This window comes from Anas platyrhynchos, chromosome 3, assembly GCF_047663525.1.
Source record: "Anas platyrhynchos isolate ZD024472 breed Pekin duck chromosome 3, IASCAAS_PekinDuck_T2T, whole genome shotgun sequence".
NCBI classification, from domain to species: Eukaryota; Metazoa; Chordata; class Aves; order Anseriformes; family Anatidae; genus Anas; species Anas platyrhynchos.
Window position 1 is genome coordinate 69,734,748 of NC_092589.1, and position 12,673 is coordinate 69,747,420.

The 12,673-nt window shown below is 35.5% G+C and overlaps 1 protein-coding gene across 3 annotated transcripts in view; it reads right to left on the minus strand.

Annotated features, from left to right (window-relative positions):
* Window positions 1–12,673, minus strand: part of RFX6 (regulatory factor X6) — a 37,803-nt gene that overhangs the window by 18,921 nt on the left and 6,209 nt on the right. For all 3 annotated transcript variants that reach the window (XM_072036088.1, XM_072036089.1, XM_027454659.3), the window contains exons 5-6: window positions 6,190–6,267; window positions 2,736–2,763 (exon numbers count right to left, since the gene is read on the minus strand). In XM_072036088.1, the coding sequence (XP_071892189.1) occupies window positions 2,736–2,763; window positions 6,190–6,267 (106 nt within the window). The remainder of the gene's footprint in view (window positions 1–2,735; window positions 2,764–6,189; window positions 6,268–12,673) is intronic.

Consider the following 12,673-nt stretch of genomic DNA (forward strand, 5'->3'; position numbering starts at 1 on the left):
AAAGGATGAATACTTACATTATGTAAAAAAACTTTACCTGTGCTATCTACTATCTAAGTACATGTACACTCTAAGTCCAAGAAATTAGAGAAATTTAAAAGCATTAGTACTTCTTCACATCAATACTTTTGCAGTTTTGTAATTGCCTATAAGTATCAGGAGTTTTGTTTTGTTTTGTTTAATAATAGGAGTAATTTCAATTACTTTATTATGCAATTACCCATGAAATATATGAAAATGTCTGATTAAAAGAGATTAGTTCTTTTAAAAGAAGGCAGTGATGGTGGTGGGTGGCTTAAAAGAAGATAATTTGCAATGTTTTGTACCTTGCTAATGGACTTATATGACTGTGCCTCAGCTCTAGGATTAATATTTTAACCCACTGCCACTTGCCCTTTCAATTTAATGCCATCTGTTTCTAATGGCCATTTAACATTAAGATAATGACAGTAATATTATCTGCCTAATTAACCATGCAGACTCTAATGGTGCACTAACTGGTTTAGATAAAAGAATTTGCTGATATCTCCCCCTACAGCGAGAATACTAGAAAACGTGATAAAACATACCAGAAGTAAACAGTGTCCCTGGCACTCAATAAGTGTTCATTCAAATGCCATTTACTCAGTATATTTAGACAATCAGTGCTTTAACATCTTTTCAATGTCTTTATGTTCTTACTGGGAATTATACCTTATGCAATCATTGTAAATCTTTCTGGAATACCTAATTGCATGTGCTTTCAAGCAAATGAATAAAGATATATCACCTATTCACTTTAATGGAAAGCATCTTGCCAAATTTTTAGTAAACTGAGATTACTGAAATTCAGTTTTGACCACAGAAGCCTGTTTTTCTCTTAAGATCTGTCTGAGTAATTTCATATAACATAAAGCTACACAATTGAAACCTCATACTGGTATATCTTTTGTCATTTATTTCCACTGACTTCTTTGTGATTCTTTTTCTGGGAGGACCAACACACTGAACTGTGGGGCAGAAGCAAAACAGGTTTATGGGACTGTGAATTCCCAAATAGATTGAGAATTCCACATCTGAGATGGAAAGAAAGTGTGTATTCATTCATTTATGCGAAGGGAAACAGAAATTTTCATCCTCCAACCCTGAAAGAACAAAAGTTTTAGCAGTGCTCATAAATCCTTGAATATTTTGGGCATATCCCCAGCATAGCACTATCATTTTTTTGATAAGATAGCTGATTATCTGAATGGGGAAAATAGAGCAGATCTAATCTGGAACCTCACTAAAATAATTGACATGGTGTCACTATGGGAAATGATTAGTTATGCTGGTGAGAATAGGGATTAGTAGAAGAATGTAAAATGTTTAAGAAACTGACTCTAATTGTAATGCTAACATATTGTGTTAACAGTGAAAACTCTGGGCTGAAAAGGAATTGAAGTAAAGATTCTCAAAGATCAGACTTGGGACTGATGGCATTGAATATTTCATAGATTAAATTTGCTGACATGAGCTAATGAAATCATCAGTAAAGAGGAAGACCAAGAGGTCACATAGAAAGACCTGGATGGCTTAGAGATAATGGCAATAAAGGGGGTGAAAATCAATAGAGTAAAGCTACACTCTCAGGGACCAATAAGAATTTCTGCTATCAGCTAGGAATTGCTTATCTGGAAATGAAAAAGGAGAAAACCAGTTGTGTATCAGTTGGTCACAGAGGCTATATTTAGTCTAGTAAATTAAATGGAGTCAGGAAATGTTCCCAGACAATATTGGAATGGTATCACTCAGTATTATTCCTGGCCTTGTTTTTGCTCATGCCAACAATTCCCAGACACGCTTCAACAGCTACTGCATACTAGGGGCTTTTCTCCTTGGCATTGTGTCTGAGATGTGACTATGTTGTTTTGTAGGATTAGGAGTTTAATAGTATGGATACAGGCTATACATTGTAGTTGAACTCTGTGCCAAAGAATGATCCTGTGAGCAATCCTTAACTATTAATATAGGAATGCAAGAATCTGTCATTTTGTAGTACAAATATGACCAGAATGACAGTGACTGTCCCAGAGGGTAAAGTAGTGAAACTGTAGGTTATTTGTGAAACACACACACACAGCTCTAGGATTCAACAGAAGGGATTATTTCCGATAGAAATTGGAGCCTTTTAGAAAAAGCCTTTTACAATTTTTTTTAATATATATATATATTTAGAACAAAATTAAAATGTGAAGTATAGTGAAAGGCTATAAGGCCAATCAAAAGTGAATAGAGTTGCTGTTTGTTCTGTCTAGCAATCAAAAGCAGTATAAAGATGGATCATAGTAAAATGTTATGATGAGCCAAAAATATAAAAAGATAGTGCTGGTGAAAAGGTATAAAGTTCAGTTTATTAAAAGCATTTTCTCACTTCCAATCAGACCAACGAGATTCTGAAAAAGTCCTACAAAATTAATTGATGCAAAAAATTAAGAAACTAGACACTGATCCTTTGTTTGTAGGAGGCTCTATTACAAACTTCTGCAGTTGTGGGGAGATAGGTTGGAACATGAACCCTGGAATCTGCCTTCTAATCTGATTTTTCTTAAAGTATTTAGAAGAGCAGATACTCAGCATCATTAAAAAGGGTTATGCTAATCTTTAATGCAAGATACTGCTGGAATTTTAAAAGAAATGGATGTGAACAAAACCACAGGCCACAAATACTATTTTGATTATGACGGAAATGAAAGGAAACTGACTACAGCACTTACCTCATTCTTCAACTTGCTTCCAGAGAACCTTTGAAAATAAATATAATTAATTACTTTTTCATAAGCACATTTTTTATTTATATATATATATACACACATATATATACACACACATACATGCAAGCATATACGCATACATACATACCTATATATACATATAAAATAGTTATATAAAATAGATCTACTGGAAAAATGACTAGGTTTCTCCAAATGTAATGATAATAAAATTGTTGTTTTTTTCTTAACTTCTGCCATTGCCATGCAAGTGCCTGAGGGTATCAGGGAAACCTGCTGAAGATATCTTTTAAAGAAAACTCAGAATAGAAAAAAATAATCTAGAATTTATGCTTATTGGAAAAAAAAATGAAGAAAATTTAATGATCTTTCACTCTCTTTCACCACAGTATTATTCTGATGCAGGCAAAATCCATTTCTGAGATGAAAGATTCATTAGCTGTCAAAAACATGTTGCAGTATTGTGACTGTGCTATTAATAGTCCAATTCAGAGATTCCCAATGACGTTATTGGACTATGAGGCAACTCTTCAATGCAAAAATTAGAAAACACACATTTTAAATTATAGTTGCTTCACTAGACAGTGTGTAAGGATAGAGATTCTAAAGGATAAGTCTAAAAATAGATGTGCAAGATAACTACAGCTTGCTTGATCATCATTTCCTGTTCTGCTAGCTGATAAGATACTGTGGGCAATATGAAGTCGTATAATTACTAGCAGAAATTTTGTGATTTCCTACTGTTCAGATGCTCTGCTGACAGAAAAGAAAATAAGAGGCAGAGGGACGATGGAATTCCACCTGCCCAGGCCAGGCACAGTTTACATCATGCGATGATTCATCATACGTTACTTTCAGAATTTCCTGATTTGTTGATAGATGAGCATGAAAGAAAGTGTAACTCAGTTGACTGTGAGTTGCTAATCAGCTTCACAGCTAAATGTTTTTGTTAGGGACTGCAGATTTCCACGTGTACGGCATGAAGTACACAGAATGTACAGTAAAAACACTAAACAGCATCTGCTAGCATTACTCCTCCAGAGCCTTAATCACTATCTATAGCTTCTCAAAATGATGTGTACACCAACAATTTTGGTGTTAGGTATGGTCCTTTCACACTGCAAAGCTTGATATTTAAAGTAACTAGGAGGTCAATTTACAGCAGAATTTAAAGATTCAGGCATTGACAACCCTGCATTTAAGGACTACTGTGCTCAGCTCAATTACCTAAATATCAATATTAGAATGACAATTAAATCTGAAATGGCAGTAGAGGCCTATATTTAGGCAACTAAACCGAGGCCCCTTCTAATCTTTTGACAAGCTGCTATCTAATATGCAAGTCTTGTAGTAAAGACCTCCATATGCCTTTATTTGTGCTGGTAGGCATGGTGTGATCTGATACCATCATCAAATCGTATATTTTCCCTGCCTACTTCTGCTCCAAGTTTGACTCAGAAACCAATTTTATAGCTTACCTACTAGAACAGATATCAGGCAAAGAGCAGAGGTTAAGATGAATCATTATATTCAGCATCCAGCAACTGGCACATTCACTCTCTATTTCGAATCCTTACACTACCTGACTTTTCTTCTTCAGAAGCCTGTTGTTAACCCCAGGCTACCGCATCATTGTCTTCACATAGCCAAATGTTCACAAACACAGTGATGGCCCAAGGTGTTCAAAGTCAGTATTTGAGATTCTGTTCTAAATCAGTTAGTGTCTGCTGGACCCTGGAAATTCAGCACCTCCAACATGAGAGCACAAGTCCTAACACAACTAAAAGGTTCCTTACTAGTGAATCTTAAGCAGCTTATCTTCATAAGCTGAGAATCTAGTCCCTCTCCTCATATTTCTTTCTGCCTTGGTTAGTGAAACAGAAATGCTAGCAGTACACCAGAAAGCTATTTTATAAAGGCTGTATCAGAAATCGGGGCAGCAGAATATTCAGAACAAGCTCCCCAAGTACGTCTTGCAGTTTATATGTCTGGGATGGATTGATTCAAATTGGCTTCAGTTCCTCAGCATCAAGAGTGCTGTTACGCATTGTGAGACTGCTACTGATGCACTTTAGATGCTCTTCTGACTTATCTATTTTCTGATCTCTCTAGAGGTCATTTTTAAAGCACTTCACAATGATTGTAGGGACAACTAGAGAAATCTGTACATTTCTTGGGGGAAAAACTTACCTGAATTTTAGGAATTTCCAGACATGATTCCTTTGGTGGATTTGGCATAAATTGCCTAAAGATACAGGTATGTAGAGGGTGGGATTTTCAAAGGTGTGTAAGAGTCTTTCATTTGAAATAGGGGTTGACAGAACAGTAAGTACTCATGAAAATTTTGATATACTCAATGAAAATTCTGATGTACTCAATACTTATGAAAACTGTCTGACGTAAAGCTGAGGACTAAGAGTGACTATATTCCTTTAAGTGAAAATAACTGTTTTTAGTCAATTAAATGAGCAATTTGTTCAAGATAATGCTGCATTACAGAAAAAACTGCATCTAGCTGTGTACCAGGAATACCTCTACAGCTCTGGATAAATAATGGATAGAGAAATGGCATATTCTAGTCTCTTATACCTTAAGTCGTGCAATAGAAAGATCCCACCTTTTCAGCATTACTGGCAACATTCCCCTCAATTTTTACACTTGCCCTGTTGTTTGGAAAAAGTCTCTTTGGATATAACCTGAATCTGCCAGCAATTGAATTTTCTGTGTGTGTTTATAAAATCCCCTATTCCTTTCCTTTCTCAGAGTCCCCACATATACAGGCACACTGCTGTAGACAATGAAAGCCGTCATTCAAGCCATATGTGAACAGAGACATTTGTTTTACGAACTATTAATCTTTGGCAAACCAACAGGCAGCTATCGTAACGTATTGATCCTGCTAGCTGTCCCTTAAATAAATATAATTAGAGCTTCCTGGGTTAGGTTTAAACTGATATTAGCCAGTCAAAGGATCTGTAAATATTAATCTACACTGACCCCTCCCTCCTGCCCACAGGTGCCAGCTTCACACCATTCTCCAAACGTTTCATAATGGGAAGCTGTCCTGGGGAAAGAAATTGGAGGGTGACACACAAGCAAACAAAATGAGACAAGTGTTCTGGAAACCATGTTTTGCTGCTTTACACTAACAAATCCTCTTATGATGTAAACTGATGCAGCTCTGCTCTGACTTCAATGGGGCCATACTGGAAGATACAAGCAAAAGATCTAGATCAAGATGTTAAATTAAATCAATATCTTTAGAGAGCAAACCGTTGCCTAAATCTGTGAATGCCAGTCACTGACATATACAACAACATTAGTTCTGATATCATTTAGTGCTCTATGATTTCCTCAGGGAAGTTTAAAGTTACATTTTTATTGACCATCTTTCTAAAGTAGGGATAGAAGCTATGCCTCAGATGTTATGTTATTGTACCTGGTTAAGCCTTTTCCAGAATACACAGAGTGGTAGTATGCACTGCTTTCTTTAATGCCAATGCCATAATAGTGATACCTGTGGAAGGGAAAAAAAAAAAAAGAGTGCTTTTATTACTGTGTGACATAAAACAGACTGTCAAATTGGTTTTTGATGCTACATGAAAGCTTTTCTTTACAGTTTCCACTTATTCCTTTCACTGACATAGAAAAAATCTGGTCTCATAGAAAACAGTATTGTCACGATTTGATCCAAAATTCAAGGCTAGCATCTTCTGTAAATTTAAAATATTTTCTCTCTTTCAAGAATGTTTCTGGTAGAACAAATGTCCCAGAAACATGTTACATCTCTTTTCCCTGACATGCTTTCTTTCATTTTATTTTGTTTGTTGCAAGGGTTTGATCCATCATGTGTAATCTATCAGACTTACCGCTGTTATGTTTAGACTTCTACAGAGCACTTTTCAGTTAAAAATAACTCCCCAGTAATTTTCTCCCCTATAAATTAGTGTTCAGGCCCCTAAGACTAGAAATGTTAATATCTCATTCATCCACTCATCTCTCAGGTTGTAGGCTGACTGACTGCTGCATTATTTAGTTGCTTAAGCAGTTATCAATTGTTTCCCTCACTGCTCTCCTGGAGATTATTGCTCCAAAAACAGAAATTAAAGAAGGAAATGTTTGTTGCTCAGCTTCTGCATTTCTGAGCACAACATCTTAACCAAAGACACTGAAGAGGGTGGGTTGGTGCTAAGAAAACTAGCTATGCTGTAGATACTGCTTTCCACTGATTTTTCTACAAAAGAAGTGACCTTCAGGAGTAGGGCAGGAGAGCAAGCTGGGGGCAGCTCTTTCTTCTCCAGTCATAGCAAAGTTTGCTTGAGTTCATCTATCAAGGGTGATAGGCCCTGTCTTATAAATTCAACAAAGTACATTTAAAGTGGAGTTAAACCAAACTTGTCTAAGAATGTTATGGACTACATATTAAGGATCATTTGGTTTTAACTAAAATCATCTTGAAAACACCATAGCAGTTAAGTTTAACCAAACTGCTTCAAAGTACCACTTGCTGTTGAAGTACCTTGCTTGCAAACCAAACATAACATACAGAGAGTACATTGCAATATCATTGCACTAATTTCACTGAAACATCTCAAAGACTTGCATCAAAGTTTACTCCTAAGACACAAATCCTCTGGCCAATAGTTTATAGAACACACGAGTTTTCAGCTCATCTCTGCTGTTCCTGGTGATGCCCATTTAAAACAAAAATAAACAAAAATTCACAATCTTTCTGTTTGCTTTTGTATAGGATAGTTGCAGATAAATACAAAAACCTCAAATGCTTTACATTTACAATGCTGACTAAAGGCATTAGATACAAATGATAATTAAGGAGATGTTCATTAGGGTAATATGTTTGCTTAGCCTAGGTGTCTTTGAAAATCTTGGCAGAAAGAGTCATTCTGTTTCTGGACAGTCTGTTGGGTGCTCTCAGGATTTTATAGCCAAGAAATTGTGGCATAAAGTGGCTGCATAAACCTATGGCATCACAGGTTTTATTGTTCATCTGAAATTGATGAGTATACATAACACCACCGGAATACGGTGGTACCTGGTGACCCTTAGGAAGGCCAAAAGTTTCTTGATTATTTCTCTATTGTTAGTTTTCTTTCCCCATTAGCATATTTCTCTGATGAATGGTGATGTGGTGAACGGAGCATTTTAAAATATCTGTTCATACTCAGAAGCTCATAGGACCATCTGCTCAGTACAGTTCTCTTTTTACCCAGTGAAGTCAGAGCTGACTGATCAAATCAAAGAGACACTTCAAGGTGGTTTAGGATGCCTTTCATTAAATGTGACCTTTCTTTAAATGTCATAATGCTGGACAGTTGGCCTCCATCTCAGATACAGTAGTGCGTCATCTCTGTCGTGAATTAAAGTCCTGAAGGTTTTAAACCAACCACTTTGATTTATGGGTATTAAACAGATGGACTTGAGCCAAACACCTGAATCTGAAAATTCCAAATATTAGACAGAGTTCTGGCAAAAATGGTAAAGGCATGAACATTTTTTCCTCTTTCATGGAAATTCAGTTAGTTTTAATGTGACACAAGAAGTTTTAAAAATATGTAAGTATGGATCTTTTGAAATAATAGCATTTACTTCAACTTGAAGTTGCACAGGATGAAAAACTAAATAGAGCTGTGACCAGTTCTTTAAAATTGCTACAGGCAGAGTAATTTCTTTGTAATTAGCTATGTTAACAAGCAGTGGCCTGCATCTCATTCCAACATCCCAAATCTCTCAATCACATGTCATTTTGTAAATTCTAAAAATAAAACTTCACACTTTCGCCACAAAATTGGAATTCCCTGCTGTTAAAGCTGGAGTGGGCCAGAGGCCAAAGAAAATCAGTAGCTTTTTACAAAGTTAGGATTCGATATCTAGATTATTCACATCTAATTCAGTATAAATATATTTGGACTAGAAACAGGAACTGTTGTATGATTCAGATGCTCAGGTTTCTGATGGCAGGTACAGTACTTGTTCCTGTTCTGGAATGCCCCAAGATATCAGAATTTACCCCTGTGACCTTTTTTTCAAACTGCAGAATAGATTATTTTTTTTTCAGTACCTATTCAGTGTGTCTTAAAGGCACAGAAATTATCCTTCTAATTTCCTTGAATTTTTAGTACTAAAAAAGTACAGCTTTCCAGTCATGACACAGAAGCAATAAAAGAATAAATAAATTATAATCTGTACTTTTAAAGTTCTATCTGGAGTACTTCACAGAGGAATAAGGTATAAAGATCTCTATTCTCTTACACTCCAAATAGCTTTGACTCCCTGTTGATTTTTGACTTTTTAGACTTTTTACTCCTTGCTGATTGAAGTAGACTCATTCCAGACACACTGACCATATCTTTAACCTACATCTTCAAGTACCTTCTATCTCTTTATGTGTGTATTTATATGTTTATGTACAGTATATGTACATTCCACTCATATTTCTATTGTATAATTCATAAAAGGAAAACAGTCATCATATGGAACTTATTCCCTATTTTTGTAACAAACCTTTTAAAGAACGAACTAAACTGATTTTCTCTTAATTTCAGTGGCTTATTATAACATATGTTCCTATGTAGCTAGTAGCCCTGATTTTAGCATACACTGACAGAAATGATAGCTGATAAGGAAATGATAGGCTTAAGCTGTTCAGGGACTTGCAATAACTTGTTATCATGGGGCCAGCTGCCATATCAGTTTTATTAACCCACTAAATCACTCCTAATAAATAAGATAATAGTTTTCAGACATCATGGATAAAAGCTAAGATTCAACATTGATCAAAGTCTACAAAGAAATTAAATTGTAACTTGAGCTCAAACAGCCTTCTGTGTGTATGGTCTGAGCAGTATGCTCATTTTCCTGAATAGCTGCTCCAGGTAATTCATGTACCATGAAAAATATAACTAAATTCTAGTAGTAGCATAGCATGTTCAACATTGCCTATGCAAAAAGGTGTATTTGGAACCTGTTCCAGGTTTGGGTCTTCTGCCATTCAGCAGGGATACAGAAGTCTTCCCCTGCTATTCAGCAATCTGGAGTAAGCAGCATGGGTAGTGTTGCTAACAAAATTGTGTTTATTTTTTTGTACTTTCTTGGTCAACTCTTTAAATGAGTGTGTGCACTCTGTGCAAATAGGTTGTTGTATGTAAACACAGAGGGAGAGAGACTCTGAGGACAGTTCTCAATAATCAAAAGTTGAAGTAATCAAAAGTATTTATTAGAGCCATTTTAAGGCCCTCCTTTATCCAGAACCTCAGATGAGAAATGCTGCTCAGAACTAACATTGATGTAAGTTCTTACACATTAGAGCAGCACCTGTGTCTCAGCTTAGATCAGCAATACTTTCTGAAGTTCAGTTCATGTGAATTTTAGAAAGAGCTTGGACTTGTTTTGGTGTGGAAGAAAAACTGCTGTCACCTTGGAATAGTTGGAAGAGGGAACTGACTCTTTGTTTTCTTCTGTCCACAGCCAGGCTCTATCAGTGTGTTACTGTGTATGCATACAGTATGCAGTAAGGTGCTTTATTCCTAGGGAGGTAGCTTTTCTTAGCACTATAAGAATAACGATTCCATTAGAAAGTAATTGTCTTTTTCCTTTCATGCTTCTGCAACATCTGAGTACTGGACATTGATTGCCTCCTAGGCAATGCCACCACACTAAACATCTCTGTCAGGAATACTTAGTTCTATTACTGCTCCTTCTAATATTATAGCAAAATAACGACAGTAACAACAGAACTAAAACAATGTCACTCCACTATCACGCTTGAAAAAATAGAATTTAACCACTAGTAAGAAATGTCTCTTACCAGTCCCAGTAACACAGCTTTTAACATCTAGAGTTCAAGCTGACAAAAGCAGACAGTAATTAGTCATTTAATGGAACTGCCCCTTACCTTACATATTAATTTAATGGAAATACTTCCATAAATGATACTTGTACGACTAACTGCTACCTGGCCAAAGCAGAAATGACTTTGTTCCTTATTAGTGAAACTATGGTTCTGATGTGATCCACAACATCAGAGATACTGGTTATGGCTTATACTACTGCTTCTCTGTGACTACTTGCTGCTGTATTCAGTCTCTGAACTGGAGATATTGTCACTTGTGCCTTTTACGAGGCTCTTTTCTGCACAGCCAGAACAATGTAAATCTACTGTAGTGGAAAAGAGAACTGCAGACAAAAAGTCTCTGAGGAAAAATCTAGTTAAAAAAAAAAAAAGGAGAAACAAATGCCAGATGTTCAAACAAAACCTGCTGATGCCTCATCCCTTTGAGGAAATTGCTCAAGAACAGTTAATCCATATGAAAATATGGCACATAATACCACCAAGGTCAGTAGGAATATTGGATCTGCTGAAGAAAAGCTGCCCATTTCTGTGATAGTCTTGGAGAAAAGTGAATTACACTGACACAATTAATTTTGTGGTGAGATTCCCATGTCAAAAACATGTTTTGAAACACACCTCTTTACTTTAAATTATGCAGATACATGACATTTTTGGAAGTTTGGATCCTGAATGGATCTCGTTTATCAATGTATTAGATATGTCAGGTCAAAAATATAATGAGCATTTGGCAGTCTTTTCCCCTTGTATTCTCTCATTCATTATGACTTGAAAGTAGTTCTCCAAATACATTGGGTTATGAATGTAAGACTTAACCGAGACATTGATGAACGAGTAGGTTGTCAAATATTCCTGGGGACTATAAATGCCAGATCTCCTAAAAACTTAAACACAACAGCAATTGTCCATCTGCAAAGCTGACTAAATCTACAGTAGCTTATGCCTGTAACTATAGCTCAACTTTACCACAGCAGACACTCCATTAAATCCCTTTCCCCTATAAACTACCCTTCTAAATGTAACTCTCCTCAAAAACTCTCTCTTCAGCAACTACAAAATAGATTTTATACTACTTTTTCCTGAAAAAAAATACTCAATGGATTACAAATTTGTAAGACTGTGACAGAAGCTAAACAAGAACTGCCTTGTATTATAGAAAGGAAAACATTCCATGTAGGCTTTCCTTTGGATTTGTTTTTCTTAATGATTTATTAAAATAAATATATGAGATATACTAAAGAAATAATGTCTTTTAAAAATTGTAATTGAAATTATTTCCCACCTTTGTATATACAACAAAAGCTAAAATTCATTAATGGCATCTCCAGTGAATTCTTCATCAAAAATAGGGTGGTCTTACCTGCCTATTTCTGATATTTCTAAGGTAGGAAAAGAGGCGAGCATAACAACATGAAACAACCTCTCCAGAATTGTAAAAGTAAACAATGCATCTTCCAGACATTCCTAATATATTACAAAGCACTTAGGAAAACCACAATCTTGTAAGTTTTTTTTTTTCTTACTCACATTTTTAAAGGCATGTATATCTCAAAATATAAGCATTAATAATAAATGTTTGACTTCTATGTATACACAGAAAGCTGGACACAATGCCTGTCTTAATTTGCTCCTCATAGCATTGTCTTATTTTTAGGACAAACCTATTTTGCAATCAATAGAAATTTACAGATAAGGATCTGATCTGAATTAGATTTGGGACTGAAAACCCAAATTTAAAGTTTTTTGAAAGTTACTTAAAAAGAATAAAACTATTTAACTAGCCTTATTTTATGTAGAATGGTACGGGCACAGTAAGTTTAAACATATTTTGTTTGTTTGTTTAATAAACGGAGATTAATAAACATTGAAACTACAATTTAATGAACAACACTAAGAAAAGCTCAGAACCTGTGTTGGTTTGGAGCAATACATAGCACTTTTGTATTTGTGACTCCCCAAACAAGGGCAGAGGTTTCCTAAAATTACCTAATTCATACCTTGACATCAGCAATACCCTACAGCATTATTTTGACTTCTCTACGTTCTTTACATCAAT